The sequence below is a fragment of the Halichoerus grypus genome, chromosome 7, assembly GCF_964656455.1.
Source record: "Halichoerus grypus chromosome 7, mHalGry1.hap1.1, whole genome shotgun sequence".
Lineage (NCBI taxonomy): Eukaryota > Metazoa > Chordata > Mammalia > Carnivora > Phocidae > Halichoerus > Halichoerus grypus.
This window is the reverse complement of record NC_135718.1, coordinates 6,018,725-6,035,039: the sequence shown is the minus strand read 5'-3', so window position 1 is coordinate 6,035,039 and position 16,315 is coordinate 6,018,725. Positions and strand designations below refer to the sequence as shown.

At 49.2% G+C, this 16,315-nt stretch overlaps 1 protein-coding gene across 9 annotated transcripts in view; it reads right to left on the bottom strand.

The window, feature by feature from the left end:
* C7H10orf90 (chromosome 7 C10orf90 homolog) overlaps window positions 1-16,315 on the bottom strand; it is a 205,088-nt gene that overhangs the window by 19,789 nt on the left and 168,984 nt on the right. For 4 of the 9 annotated variants that reach the window (XR_013449562.1, XM_078076973.1, XM_078076976.1 and 1 more), the window contains 3 exons: window positions 4,847-5,137; window positions 2,817-2,864; window positions 1,594-1,766 (listed from right to left, as the gene is read on the bottom strand). Coding sequence is in view for 8 of the 9 variants with exons in the window: in XM_078076973.1 (XP_077933099.1) it covers window positions 1,594-1,766; window positions 2,817-2,864; window positions 4,847-5,137 (512 nt within the window). In the remaining variant the exon portion in view is untranslated. The remainder of the gene's footprint in view (window positions 1-1,593; window positions 1,767-2,816; window positions 2,865-4,846; window positions 5,138-16,315) is intronic. The other 5 variants (XM_078076975.1, XM_078076977.1, XM_078076978.1 and 2 more) reach the window with 3 other exon arrangements.

Here is a 16,315-nt window from a genome sequence, read left to right as displayed (position 1 = left end):
TTGGCAAAGTATCTTTGCCTATGCAAACTGGTTCTGCAAGCTCCGTAGGGGATGTCTGCATGGCCGTATTCCCACTTCGGCCACATCCCTCAATCACACCCCCTCCACCCACGCACATACTCAGGTCCACTGAAAAAGATACCACCACTGATGCATTCCACTCCGTGTCAGACACCGGGCTGTGCACTTCACGTGGCTCCACTGTCTCTGGGAGTCCCCACATTGATTCTGAATGGCAGATACACTTATCCCCATTTGACGGAGGCAAAACCCGAGGCTCACTGTGGTTTGGTGGATCTGAGGGACCTCCACGTTTTTTTCCACACTGCCTTCCGTGGTCTTAACTTGCTATTCCTTGCAAACCTCTGTTCAGGTGGTTCCACTGCCTGGAGGAATACCCTAGCTGCACCCGTCAGAGCGCTCCAGCTCTCCGGTAAGCTCTGTCGGGTCTCCCCATTCAGCCCGAGCCTCGTGGTACCTCACAGACCACCTCGTACAACAGATTCATACACATCGATGGCCATGCTGGGCTGTGAGCTCCTGGATGCCATGGGTCTCACCCCCCCTGTAGCCCTCCCACCACTGCCCTGAGCCCCGCACATAGCAAGGTATGGATATGCTACCATGGCAGACTGTTCCTCTGCCTCACTCCTCCCCCAGCCCTTTGGGAGCTCAGGGTCCCACGGGGAGGGCAGTTCAGGCTCCATCTGCGTCCTGGAAGTGGCCTTGGCAGCTGTGCCAGGAAAGGAGTCTTCTTGGCCACTTGGTCTCCATGGCACCGTCCCTCGGTCCCAGACACACTGGGGCTGCACAGAGAGCCCCTGGGACCAGCCTCTTGGCCCAGCGTGGCTGTTTCAGGGGCATCATGAGTCTCTTACCATGGACCTACCAAGGACCCCGGGGTGCAGGGACCGGCCAATGGCACTCCCCACATCTGCAGGGATGTTTACAGCCTATCAAGTCGTTTCCTAGACAGTATGCCTGATTATACAACACGCTGCTAGCAGGAGCTTTCTCGGAGTTGTCTGCCTTGCTAATTTTTATATCTCTGTGATTTTGAACTTTAAAAAATGTATACGTATTACTTCTACAACCAGGAACAGACACCAAATGAAAGCTTTCACATCCTTGAGCTCATGGCCATGTGATTTAGGGCAACCTCCTTAATCTTTCCAAAGCTTAATATCCTCACTTGAAGATGGGATCACAGGGACCCATGCCCCATAGGGGGGCGGCGTGGATGGAAGGCCCTGATGCCTATAAAGTGACCTGCGCAGTGTCACCCATAACTTCTCAAGAAATGCTGTTAAAAAAAAAGAAGAAATGCTGTCACTACTATGATCATGTCACTACCGATATTATGCGATCCTCATTCTAGCCCAGTGGAGTAGACCTCATTTCTGCATCACTCACACTGTGAAACAGAGGCCCAGAAAGGTTAGGGGACCTGCCCAGGGTCACACAGCCATTACAAAGGGGAGTCAAGCCTCCAGTCTCAGAGGTGGAAATGAGATCGTGACCCCCCCACCACGGACTCCCCAGGAGAGGTCTCCCCTCGGTGGGGATCAAGCCGGGGTGCACAGAGGGCCTTACCTGCAAGGTCAAGGAGCCTACAGGTGTTCGTTGACCCTCAGAACAGTCTTCGGATAGGTCAGGGGTCTCTGGTGGCTCGGGGGACGCTGGCTCCGGGGGAGCTGGCTCGGGGGGCTCCTCACTCTTCCTGCATTCCTTTATTTTTACAACCAAGTCACAGCACTTGTAATCCCCTGGGAGAGAAGATTTAGAATCCCATTTAGAGGGGCAGCAAGATTTCCTCCTGGCTTCTCAGAGTCATGAGACACAGAAGACAATTTGGAAAATAGAAACACCAGTGGGTTATTAATGGGGCTCGTTAAGCCGATGAGATCCTGCCTCCACAGACCCCCCCCACCCCGCCAGCTGCCCTGGTCACAGGGAGGCATGTCTGGGGGCAGCCAGACTTTGCACCGGCTAATTACACCATGGAGCTATTCCCTCGGCTTCCAGGGTTCAAAACGCTTTTGTTCACAATGAAAAGAAACTTTTCTATTCCAGGCTTCATATTAAGTGTGTCCTGTACAATTATTATAGCTCAGTTGTTTGGGGACAGTGTATTAATTTGTCTTATGTTTGCTACACTAATGATGTAAGACAGAAAAACGGTGCTCAATTATTTATCCCTGCCCTTCATTTGCTAGTGACTACCACTGGCTTTATATGTATAATTGGAATGATCTCTCTCTTTCTCTCTCTCTCTCTCTCTCTCAGCTGGATCTGGCCACTTCCTGGGCCATTGACATTCCCTTGTGGAAAAGGTCAGGGGGCACACTGATTCAACAGCACTTTGGGCAGGACAGCCTCTGGTGTGGGGAAGGACGAATTAATACGTATTCACTGACCACTTACTGACCAACTGCTCCGCCAGGAACACACTGTCCCTTCCACTCTTCCTGTGTGAGCTCCCCTACCCTCCTCCACACCGTCTCCCCAACATAGCCTCCCAACACCTCCCCAGCTCTGAAACCCAATAGCGTCTTACTCCTCACCCATATGCCCTCCTATTGCCACAAAGCCCCTTCGATTCCTGTACCCAGTGACCTCCGACCTGCAGGCTGAGCCCCAATCCTTTAGGAAGTGCCCCCCTTCCCAAAGCAGACTCCATCCCACCAGCGATGTGTTCTCACAGCAGAACACGCTTCCCACACACAGCAGCACTGGTTACGGGGTAAGGTCATAACGGGATGCTTTACCCCCACAAGCCTGTGTCTCCCTCGAGGGCTGGACCATGTCATATTCACCTTGCATCTCTCCATGGGGGCAGCCCAGGAGCCTGCTAGGAGCTGGTTCTGTTGGGAGTGGAGAGGTGGCCATTAGGAGGCTCGAGGGGCCACAGGACGCATCTCCAGGGTCCCCTGAATCTCTTACCTGAAGCCCCTGCTAGAACATCCACCATCCATGCCTGGATCCTCTCTGGCCTGAACCAGCTGTCCTCTTTCTATGTAAAATCCACCCACGTTCCCTAAGACCTACAGGTCCTGCCAGCAGCCCAGACTTTTTGGAGCTCATTCGTGGTGGATGTTCCATTTCCAACTATTGCCTTCCATTCTGTACCAACAACATACTACTTAGAGGATCTCAAATCGTTCTCTTTCATTCCTTCGGGCATTTGCTCTTGTTCTTCCTGGAGGATTTCCCTGTTGCTCCCCTATTCCTGCTTCCAGCCTAACCGACCAGCCCAGATATCGATCCCCCAAGTCCCCTGCAGCTAGAGTTAATTACACCTTCCACCACACTGTCCCCATTTCTTGCTGTGAACTTTCTCCTGCCTCACCTCACCCACAGGGATGCCACAGTGCCTCACATCCTTTCCCACCTGCACCCCACCACCAGCCCCTGCACCCCAGGGGCGGTGCAGGCATGCCCGTCTTCATCAGTGCTCACATCAGTGCTCCCTTGTATCTTCAAAGTCTCACTACTGTGGCCTCTCCTCCCCAGTCTGTGCTCCTTGGCAGGGCCTCAGCCCCCAGCCTCACCCTCTGCCTCCCATCTGCCCCCCGCCCCCACCGTCCAGGAGACAGTCTCCTTCAGAGTGAATCTAATTAGATCTCTGCCCCTCAAAGGCTTGGCCTTGACTTCAGTTCAAAGCCCCTGAGTGGGTTTTAAGGACTTTCCAACTTGACCGTGTGACCTCAGACTCCCACTAAGCCCCCCTCTGCCCTCCTAGCACTCTAGCCCCCCTGGATCCCAAATCAACCATATTCTTTCCATCAACTCTTTGCTTTGTGCATGCCTTTCCCTGAGTCTGCAATACTCTTCACCCTCAGGTCTGATTTGTAAGCTTCTAGTAAGTTTTCAAGTCCCTGCTCAGAATCATTTCCTTGAGGAGGAGATCTCTGTCCAGCCCCACCTTGGAGCACCTGTGGCCACCTGCAGCTTCCGGACGGCTCGGCACAGAGACAGGTATGACCCTGGTGTCTCCAGCACTGGAGGTCAGGGAGCACTGAGCACAGTGACTAGCACACAGTAGGTATGTATATAGTAGGTGTTTAATCAATGTTTCGTCAATATATTAATGGATGAAGAACTAGGGATTAACTTGGCTCCCAGGTGAAATTAGTTTTGTCAACTACCATAGCCCTTTTAACCTTTATATTCCAAAGCTATATAACCTGGTGGGTTTCTTTTTGTCCTCATCCATAGCTGTTTGGGAAAATCTTCAGAGTGATAGGAGATCTAAATTTTCTCACTGAAAACTGGGCACCACAGATCTCTTTTCTATTCTGCCTTTATATTCTTTTATATATCGCTGCTCACTGCAATATTAATAGGGGTCAGCTGCTTGATCTTAGAGGCGGGATGGCCGGGTTGGAATTCTTGGTTCCCTCATCGGTGCGAGGCTCAGATTGGGACCTACCTGGAGGACACTGCGGGGCCTGCACCTCTCAGCCAGGACCCTTGCTAGGCACTCACCGGAAGACCACGGGCGGCCTGGTGAACCCCAGAGCAGCCACACCAATGTCTCATACCCTCCTTAGCTAAGCCTGGGAGCCTGCCACGTGGCCTTCCTCTAGGCCTTAGTGGATCCAGATCTGCTGCGCAGCGGGGCTGGAATCCCTGACCCACACAGGGTTGTCTTCTCCATGCTTCAGAGGGAGAACTCACCCACCATGGAAACCTGCAGGTCCTGCCTGCTCTCAGCTCACACGGTCCAGAAGGGACAGCTTTATGAGGTGAGCTTGTATGGACCAGGGCTCAGGAAGACATCATACCATTTTCCATATGAATATCAAGGCGGAATCACCTCAACCCTACCTCCCTTGCTCCTTACCTTTGGGGAACTCTCCTTCTATCTGAACATCACTGTCTTCCTGTGGAAATGTGCATAAATCTTGTAAGGGGCAAAGAAAGCCAGATAAAGGGATTCCGGATTTCAGGAAGCTTTGCTGTTGACTCTCTGAGGGCTCAGAGAAGTTGCTAGACTGACAGCTGTTGTTTGGAGAGCTATACCGATCGGGAAGGAACTCTTTAACCAGCTTCTGTTCCACTGGGGGAGCAGACAAAGTCACACGTGCTTCTCCTTGTTGCTTCTCGCTGCTTCCAGAAAATACTTTTGCTTCTACTAAAAATAAAACAAGAGTTGTGCTCAAAACATCTGACGAGTGCACATCAAATGTACTGACTCTGGCACACCTTGCTTGTCTGGAGACGGAGACACAGGTGAGCTGGAGTCATTGGGGGCCAATGTGCACGTGCTCTGGGGGCATTTGTCACGTGATCACTGCTCTGGGTAGGACGTCCCCCAGCTCACTGTGGAGCTCCACTGTATACACCACTTTCATGCATTCGGTCTAAAGACTTTGTGCTCGCCAGCGCCCTTAGAAACTCAGATGACTTTCTCAACACTAGTCAAGAGAGTGGGTGGTTCAGCACACTGACTGTGGGGTCAGAGTACCTGGGTTCAAATCCCACCTCTACCACTTCTCAGGTATCCAGCCCCATCTATAAAATCGAGGTAATCACATTAATTATTACTTATTTATTATTTTATCTATTTTCATAAGAAGTTCATATATGTATGTAACAACACATTTATATAATTTATATCATTCTTACAGAATAACATTATAGTAATTAAAATTGAGGCAATATGAAAAAATACTGATCCATGTAAGGTGTTTAGCATAGTACCTGATACACGGTAAGCACTTAATAAATGTTACCTATCATCATTAATGCAGAAACATTGATGGAGGCTCTGTACTACGGCAAGTACAGAGGTAGGAGGTAGTTAATGAGGTCATAGTGCAGACTTCTCATAAAGCAGTGGATGGAAAATGTATACAACATGTTGCTTATTGCCACACTGTAACCCCAAAGGTCTAGAAAGCACCTGCTGCCCATCAACAGGGGACTATTAGATCCTAGTGCCCCCGCACTTTGCAGCAAGGGAACAGAATAGGGCAAATGCTCCTTTGTAGATGTGGAATAATCTCAGAGATGTGTTATCAAATGAACGAAGCAAAATGCAGGACCGTGCATCAGGTCTGCTTCCACTGGTAAGTGCTTATATACTCAGGGCATCCCTGGAAGGACCCAGAGGTGCTGGACATTGGGGACCCTGAGGGCAGTGCAGGACCAGGAACTGAGAGTGGAGGAGAGACTTTCTGTTCACTTTTTGCCTCTTTTATACTCTTGGTTTTTCTTTTGAAATACTGTATAATTGGGGCGCCTGGGTGGCTCAGTCGGTTAAGCGGCTGCCTTCGGCTCAGGTCATGATCCCAGGGTCCTGGGATCGAGTCCCGCATCAGGCTCCCTGCTCTGCGGGGAGCCTGCTTCTCCCTCTCCCTCTGCCTGCTTCTCTGCCTACTTGTGTTCTCTCTCTATCTCTCTGTCAAATAAATAAATAAAATCTTTAAAAAAAAAAAGTGAAATACTGTATAATGTTTAAAAATTACTCATTTTAAATAAGTTAGTGACTCTTCACCGGGCACCATCTCCTATGTTAAGGCCCCCTAAGGGGCAGGGCCCCACCGGGGGAGAGAGCCCCCGCTGCCGGGAGCACGTGTCCAAACCCCCTTGAGCACTGAGGAGAAAAAAGTCCTAGGAACCGCTGGAATAATAAGGACTCTTAGAAGCTTCTTGCAATATTTTCTCCAATGTCCTACGCAAAAAGGAAATGAGCCCATGACCACCTGGCATTGCTTAGAATGGGGACCTCTTTTAAAATATCTCAGTTGTCTGCACTTCGTTCCAGCCCTTCTGTCCCTGAGCCCTTGTGTCCTCGACAACGAGAACAGGTGAGTGTGGTGATGCGGGGCGGGGCGGGGGGAAGAACAGAGGACACAGAGGGCACAGAGGCTGTGTGAGTGTGCTCCCGGCTCTGGCATCTGGGCAAGTGACCACACGGGGTAAAGCCGGATTTCCATGTTCTTATAAACAAACAGCCAAAATGAAGGAAAGCCCCTAGTGGGTCCCACCCAGCACACTGGGGGTACGAAGAAAACGGCAGTTATTCTTGGCCCTGTCATTTGGAGAGGACATGTGGTCTCCTCCAGTAAAGGTTGGGCTTTGCTCATTTGTACAGAAAATATCTTTCTAAACTGTTATTTCAAAAACTGCCAATTCTGTTTAAGTACGAAATGCCATGAGCAAAAAGTCTCAAAATAGTTATTCCTTTCTATGTTGCTTCCTTGTATGAGAAGCTCTCTTAAAAGAATCAAAAACGAAATCAGTGATCAGTGGTGCAGTCCCCATCTACTCCTTGCATACTGGTGTCGAGCTCTTTAAGGGAGGCTGACCTCCCTACCTGCCTACCTATCAGTTACCTGTTGATCCAGTTTCATGTAAATTCTTTTTTTTTTTTTTTTTTAAGATTTTATTTACTTGAGAGAGAGAGAGAACGAGCAGGGGGGAGAGGCAGAAGCAGAGGGAGAAGCATGCTCCCCGCTGAGCAAGGAGCCCGATGTGGGACTCAATCCCAGGACCCTGGGATCATGCCCTGAGCTGAAGGCAGACGTTTAACCAACTGAGCCACCTCGGCACCCCTGGTTTCATGTAAATTCTTATGTGAAGCATTCTCTGCAAGTCAGGTGGTCCACTTGTGACTTGGAAGAGTTAAGACAACTCCCAGAAAGTATAATGTAGTTGGGGTGCTGGAGAAGAGAAAAATATGCAGTCCAAGAAGGACTCTTTTGACAACTTATTGATCAGATCTCTTTTTGTGGATTCTGAAAAGTACAACTATCAACCGTGAAATTGTCCTCAGGCGGGTCTTCACAAAGCAAGGATGCACATGTTCTTTCTTCCCTTTATGCCCTGCATGTGGGTTGGGCTGGAAGTTCTCGATTCATGCCCCCAATTTTAACTCTATCACCCCAGTGATGGCCCATTGCACTGCTGGCTCTGCCTGTCTTGAGGGTCTTAAGAGAAGTGTGAGAAAATCAGCAGCCTCTGACAGGCATTTCTAGTTCTTGACTCAAACTCAAAGTCTCCTTCCTGAGCCTGAATTTGGAAGAGCTGGGGCACCGCAGGTTTCCTTGAAATAGTAATGTTCGCTCTGTTGCCTTTTCTCAAATGCGTTACCCTGGGGCGCCTGGGTGGCTCAGTCAGTTAAGCGTTTGCCTTCAGCTCAGGTCATGATCCCAGGGTCCTGGGATCGAGCCCCGCATCGGGCTCCCTGCACAGGGGGAGTCTGCTTCTCTCTCTCTTTGCCCCTCCCCCTGGCTTGTGTTTTCTCTCTCTCAAATAAATAAAATCTTAAATAAAATAAAATGCATTACCCTATGGTTTGATCTTCTATAGCTCAAGTATCCAGCAAACTCACCTATCCAGAACTGTGCCATGCTCCGGGAGGTGAACAGAAAGCAACCAAAGATCCTGTCCAACAGTCACGATTATCTTGTGGCTAATTTTCCCACCTATGTCAGCATCCATAAACAATATATTTCCAATACCAATAGCAAGCTCAAAGCTAGTTGTTTTCAGGTGAGGATGTCATTGCACCTGTTACTCAAAAGCTTCCAGGAGGAGAGAGATCAGCAGGCTGGCTTGGCCACAGCTTCCCTGAGAGCTGATGGGGCGTGATTCTGGGGAAGACAGAGGGAAGCCACAGATGAGTCCGGAAAACCAGGGGCTGACCACAGTCTGGACAGCAGGCAGGGCTGGCCAGCAGGAAGAGAGCCAGGGGAGTGGGCTGCTCCGGATTTTCTGTTCCTGCCCTCGCCGTGTATAACTGGAGGCCTAAGGGTGAGTTACAGCGCAACGCTTCTCTGCGGCGAGATGCGGGCCTGAGCTGACCCAAGCACAGGGCAGGGAAGGGAGTGGGGACCTCAGGGACACACACAGCATCACAGCCAACCAAGAAACTTGAATCTGGGCCAGGTGAGGCTACCCCAAGGTCCTGAGCACAAAATGAGGAAAAGGTACCCCCTTCCCCGAGACACTTTACCTCCACTGGCAAGAAAATAGCATAATGAACCAATTTGATTGAAAAAGATACTTCAGTGATTCTTTCCAAATATTAAGACAGTGCATAATCTTTTATGTTCTTGTTCTTTTTTTTTTCTGAGAGAGAAAGAGAATCAAGTAGGGGGAGGGGGAGGCAGGGGAGAGGCAGAGGGAGAGAGAGAATCTTAAGCAGGTTCCAAGCCCAGCACAGAGCCTGATGTGGGACTCGATCCCAGGGCCCTGAGATCACGACCTGAGCTGAAATCAAGAGTCAGACGCTCAACCAACTGAGCCACCCAGGCGCCCCTACAATCTTTTATGTTCTTAGGTGAGCCCGTATCGAGCCATTATCCCCCCACTGGCCTACAGTCCTGCCTGCGACAACGTGGCCTACAACAGAGGCTAGAAAATGAGCAATGGTTGCTAAAGAGAAGGACCCGCACAGCATCCAGATTCTGTCAGTGAATTGCAAACGAAGAGCGAATTAGAAAAACAGGAAAACACACACATGAGCCAGAGAGGATAGCTGTCTAGGGGATGCTGAAGAGCCCAAGGCAGGTACGTCACATACAGAATACATTTTAGAGTCATTTATCTCCAAATTAGTTTAGATTTTGTTTTAGGTGTTTTGGCATTGAAGATGGAACTCAGCTCCTAGGATGGTCCTCTCTAAGGGTTTGGGACCTCTGTGTACCTTCCTGCCTTCTTAAAACAGACCGAACCCAGCCAATTAGCCAAAGAGACATTTCTGAGCAAGGCCAGCTTCCTTGAATCCAAGGCATACATTTCCTCCCGTATTTCAATGTTCCTGCTGGGGATATTTCTCCCCTCGAAAGATGGACCATCTTACAAATGACTGGGTCTTAGAAACAGAATAATTGAAGCTTCTGTCGACGTTTCTGAGTCATGGATATAACCATGAGTTTCTAAACTACAGGGCGAGTCTGAGGATCTCCTAAAGGACAATGTTATTTGCACTGTAGCCCCGACTGCCCTCCCCCGTCACCACCTTATTAAAGCTCTTATGTCTGAATTTTCTGTACAGTTTCCCTAACTCCTCCAGCTAACCCCGTAAGCACCGCATCTCACTGGAAACCAAAGACGTGAGCTTGAGAGCACTGTGTGTCAATCAGTCGGAAAGCCACTCTGCGTGGCACCTTGGGGTCAACTGCAGACTCTCCTTGCTTTCGGCAGGACTTCGCTGTCCCCAGTTTTGGCCCAGGGACCCGGGAGGCTGCCGTCAAGGGAAAGATAGGGCAGCTTCTGCACAAGGCATGCTAATTTTTGGACACAGAGGCTGTTGCAGGGAGAGGGGAGGCGGCACCATGGACACTCAATAGCACACAACTTCTTCAGCAGGGGCTTTGCTCCTTTCACCAGAGAGAGAGAAATCCTCCAACTACCTCCAATTACAATATGCAGAAAGTGAAATTAAAGAAAATCAATTGGTGGCCCACCAAGAAACTACCAAGAGAGGAAATAAAGAAGAGCATTTTGCAATGAGCAAGGCTGGTGGATGTTTTGTCTTTTTTACGCATCAAGGCTTCATCTTTGAGCTGCAGGTGAAAGCTCACGTGGAAATGGGTCTCCACGTGGGACCCCGCATCCCACCCAATCCAGACTTCTGTCTGAAATCAGCCGAGAATTGTTTCAGCATATTTCTGCTCAGTTTCTATGAGGAGCTGTTGCGGCCTAGGAGGGGAGTCCGAGGAGGGGAGGGGAGTCCGAGAAGGGGAGGGGGGCGGGCAGCAAACGGGATAAACAGCTCCTGGCAGAGAGGATGGGGGCAGCAAGCCCTGGAGCCAAGCCACCCAGCTAGAGCTGCTGCCCTGGGGAAGAGACAAGAGATGAAAAGGGAGAGCCCAGGGGAATAGACTGGCAACCTAAGAAGCAGAGGGTAAGGATGAAAGGGCGTCCCAAGGTGGCTGGGCCAGAGGAAACATACGAGGAACGAGCCCTTTCCTTCTCCGGAAATCAGACTTCCTGCCCATGCTAGCCCTTCCTAGACAGTAAACAGCTCTCCTCTGCTATGCGCCCCAAACATCAGAACCCTGTCTCTCCCTAAAGAAGTAGACTCCACGGGGGAGGGGGCGGCCACCGAGAAATACAGCGGACTTGTAAGTGGGGGCGGCAGCTATCATCTGTGACAGAGCCTTCCCCTTCCGGAACGTCGGCACACAGTGGGGGAGGGGAGAGCAGCTACGTTGTCAAAATGTCTATATGGTGTCACGACACAAACATGCCTGCGCAGGGATCGGAAGACCTCTGTATGCAGAGAGCAAGGGAAAAACGCACTATGTCCACTGCCATTGTTCTAGGGTCAAGTTTCAAAATACCACGTGGGAAACAGTGCACGCAAGTCTCGTTTACAGCGAAGGCTCATATAGGCAATTCCCGCGAAGAGAAATTTCTGAGTAATATCTCCCCTCTTCCAGAGACTATCTAGAAAGGACACTGGATAAATAGAGCTGTTTTTCCAATTATGTCATAATCCTAGAGGTCTTAAGGCTGATAAACAAAGGTCTCAGAACATACAAAAAGTATTCGGAAGACAGAAATAAAACGCACGCCCATGTGCATGTACACACACCCGATGCCTGTTTTCTGTAACGCGGTCACCTTGAACACGTTGCAAGTGATGATCAAGAGACACAAGTTCCGGGTGATGACTAGATCACACCTTTCTACCTTACACTCAGGAAAGACAGTCCCAGGTCATTGGATTGTCCATAATCTTTTACCCCAAAACGTGACTTCTATTCCTGAAGCACAGGAAAAGCACATTTTAAGCCATTTCTTAAAACTTGACGCTAGGGTGCCTGGGTGACACAGCGGGTTGGGCATTGGACTCTTGGATTCGGCTCAGGTCGTGAGATTGAGCCCCGGGTCAGGCTCCGTGTGGAGGCTGCTTGGGATTCTCTCTCCCTCTTCCTCTGCCCCTCCCACTCATGCTCATGCTCTCTCTCTCTCTCTTTCTAAAATAATGAATAAATAAATCTTAAAAAAAAAAACAAAACTTGACGCTAAAGTTCCCCATAGCAACCATTTGGGAAGATAATTTTCACATTAAAGCACACTTCCTTTAAAAAACTTTTCTCAAATTACAAAACCAATAAATGATCAAATTTGAAGTGTAGGAAAACATACAAAAAATTAAAATCACTGACAAGCTGTCACTCAAAAATGTTCACAATGATTTTCTCTGGGAAGTAGGGCACATTTCCTGTGGAATAATCACTTTTCCCTTTATTTCTTTCATTTCCATTATGGATATCACTTATAACTAGACAGGATCACCCGCTTCCACACCGTGATAACATAAAAACGCAGGTTCATTAATATACTATTGTTTGGAGAGGTTTATGGCTGTTGCTAGCTGCTCTTTCCATTTTGCTTGATAATTCTGGCAGGCTTTTATCTCACCTCCTCTTCTCGCTTTTCCTGGGTGCTCTGACAATTACCAAGCAGGTAAGGCCGCACGTTAAAAATTGATTAAAAAGAAAATCAAGCCAGTCTGCCAGGTGTCAAAGGGAGCAGCAGAGGAGAATCTCAGTCAAGGCTCCTGCAGAGTGAAATGCCTGCTGGGCATGTGTGCGTGCGTTTGTGTTAGTGTGAGTGTGTGTTTGTGTGAGTGTGTGCTTGTGTGCATGCACTCGTGTGTACGTGTGTGCGCGTGTTAGTGTGTGTATGTGCTCATGCACTCGTGTGTGTGTGCACGTGTGTTAGTGTGTGTGTGTGCATGTGCCCATGCATTTATGTGTGTGCATGCACCCGGCTGTGTGCGTGTGCATGCGTGCGTGTGTGTGTGTGTGTGTATGTGTGTGTGTGGTGCAGCCAGGGGCTTCTAGGTCTTACCCCATCACCTTCATCTGAGGTTTCAGTACTCCGGAGGAGAAAACAAGGCTTGTTTTTGGTCTCTCCTGCTCTCTCAAAGAAAATGCCTGACCTCTTGATCGTCAACAACACTTTACTGAGCACCTACTATGTGCCAGGCACTGTTACAGGGCACTTGGGATGCAGCCGTGAAAACAACAAAATTCCTGCCCTCATGCCAAGGACCATCGATGTCAGTCCCCCTCTTATAACCAATGACCATCACCTCCACGTCCACAGCCAGTGACATCACTCCTGCTCCTTCAGCCAGTGAAGACACCTCCATGCCTATAACCAGTGGCATCACCCCCACCACAGCCCACCACTCCTACAGCCAGTGACCATCACCTCTGCTCCCATGCCTACAACCAATGACATCACTTCCACTGTGCCCTCCAATCCTGCAACGAATGACATCACCTCCTCTACAGCCCACCTCCCACGATCGTGACCATCACCTCCGTTGCAATGCCCCTCCTAGAGCCAATGACCATCACCTCCCCTCCTACAGTCAATGACATCACCTCCTCTACAGCCCACCTCCCACAATCGTGACCATCACCTCCGCTGCAATGCCCCTCCTACAGCCAGTGACCATCACCTCCGCTCCCATTCCTACAACCAATGACATCACTTCCACTGTGCCCTCCAATCCTGCAACGAATGACATCACCTCCTCTACAGCCCACCTCCCACAATCGTGACCATCACCTCCATTGCAATGCCCCTCCTAGAGCCAATGACCATCACCTCCTCTACAGCCCACCTCCCACAATCGTGACCATCACCTCCGTTGCAATGCCCCTCCTAGAGCCAATGACCATCACCTCCCCTCCTACAATCAATGACATCACCTCCACTCCAGCTCCCACTCCTACAACCACATTCCATACCTGGAATGTATCTGCACCCAGAGCAGCCGCTCATCCAAATCAGTAAATGGAAACCTCCTGCTCTCTGACTCCATCCGCTAACTCTTCCAGCTCACAGAATGCTACTTTCTCCAGGCCGTCCATTCTTCATTACTAAGACCTCAAGTCCCCACCACTCCTGTGGCACACTGGTTGGCTTCCTACCCAATCTCCATTTTGTCTTTTTTCTTAGAGAACCCTCATTTTGTTCAAGATGGCCATGAGCTCAGCTAAAACCAAGATTTTGGTGTCATAGGCTACGGATCTGGCCAGTGACATAATAGCAGAACTCCTCTGGGAGAACTTCTGTAAGGTCTCAAGAAGGACTGTTCAGCTGGTATTTACTGGGGATATGGATGTGATGGCTGGAGACCCAGCAACTATCCTATGAGCTTAGTAAGGAGTTAGATCTGAAGGAAAGTAGAGCAGGAAACCAGAGGCCTGGGCTCCCGACGACATTGTCGGCCTACCATATCTGCCCCAGACTGCCCATCTCTGGACTTCTTTTACAACAAAAATAAATTCTTGCACTTTTAAGCCACAGCTTGATAGATACCTAGTTACTCAAAGCTACACGCAAGTCCTAAGTGATACAACGCGCATCCATCAGGGCATGGGTCTGGAGCGGCTGGGTAGTGGTAATATGTCTCTGAATCACAAGGAAGTCTTGTTAAAAACCAGAATCTGGGGCACAGCTCCAGGGTTTCCCACTCACTAAGTCCAGAGTGGGGCCCAGATGTGCATTTCTGAGTTCCCAGGTCATGCTGAGGCTGTTGTTCCAGGAACCACACATTGAGAGCAACTAGATTGGGCTCTATGGAAGTTAAGCAAAAAACAAAAACAAAGTTTTATGGCTCAGCACCTTGCTACTAAAAATGTGATCAATGAACCCCATCCCTGACACCAGATGGGAACTTTAAAGACATAGAACCTCAGACCCTCCCTCTGACCTACTGACTCAGAATCTACATTTGAACCAATACCCAGGAAGGTACAGCACAAGTTCCATGCCCGAGTCTCAGCATATCACTGTCCACAGGACCTTGACATGTGCTTCGTGACTGCTGAGGCAGACATTCTGCACTCGCCCATCAGGGCATCTACTCACAAGCCCTCCAATCACTCAGATTTTCATCAGCCAAAGTATAATGTCCAAGCGGAGGGACATGCAGTCTTGCCACGTGCCCATAAGAGCAAGAACGTGAAAGAACATCTTAAAGATGAAACCACAGTTGGCCTCCTGGTTTCCCAGATTTTCTGACCCCCCTTCAACTATTCTCAGACTAGAGACCAAGGAAATTTTAACAGGTCTAAGTACAAATGTAACCACAAGAACAAAGATACAAACCTTCTTAAGTACCCTTCAAAAATTACAAATAAAAAAACAAAGAGTTTATCTTAGAGAAAAAGAAATATAGTAAATGTAACAAAATACAAATAATTTTAAAATTATGATGAAGATGACATCAAACATCAGTCCTATTAATAAATGCAAATGGGGGACGCCTGGGTGGCTCAGTTGGTTAAGCGGCTGCCTTCAGCCCGGGTCATGATCCCAGGGTCTGGGGATCGACTCCCACATCGGGCTCCTTGCTCAGCAGGGAGCCTGCTTCTCCCTCTCTCTCCAATAAATAAAATCTTAAAAAAAGAAAAATAAATAAATAAATGCAAATGGGCTGAACTCATCTATTAAAAGAAGAAGACTTTTAACACAAAGACTTGCAAAATGGGAACCTTGGTGATACCCAACAGAACCACATATGAATTCACCTTCCGGCCTAGAAATCCCCACACTAGGAGACAGTCTGGCCAGACCTTGCTGATATCATCAACCCATTTGCTCTTGTCAGACAGAGGTGAGAAAGCAAGCTCAGGGCAAGAGGGACAACTCTCAAGCCTGTAGGGAATAAGAGCCCTGCTGTAGAATGCACAGACATCACTTGGATTCGCATTTGGGCAGACCATAGGTCAACCCCCCAAACAGCCAGTTTTGATGCCAGCGCTGAACTGAGCACCTGTTCCGAGAAGTCCAAATGACCAAACAGTGAGTGAATCTGATATGTGGGAGCTGGCTGACAGAGCCCAGCAGGGCCTTCTAGCTAATGAATGTGGTCAAAGTGATGTAGAAAAAAACATCCAAGGGCACCTGGGTGGCTCAGTCATTGGGTGTCAGCCTTTGGCTCAGGTCAGGATCCCAGGGTCCTGGGATCGAGCCCCGCATTGGGCTCCCTGCTCAGCAGGAAGCCTGCTTCTCCCTCTCCCACTCCCCCTGCTTGTGTTCCTTCTCTCGCTGTTGTCTCTCTCTGTCAAATAAATAAATAAAATCTTAAAAAAAAGAAAAGAACACCTGAAAGCCAAAGGCAGCAAAACACAAAACATCTCTAATGATACTAACACTTCCAGGCAGTTCAGGGGGTGTGGGGGGTCGTCATCTAAATCAGTAAGTGAAGGCTCATCGGACTAGATTAGGCCTTAAGCCCTTTCAAGTGATCTGGCGTTAGCCCCTGGGCAGTCCACATACAGGCAGATCTTGATGTTCTTACATTTTATTTATTCATTTATTAAAG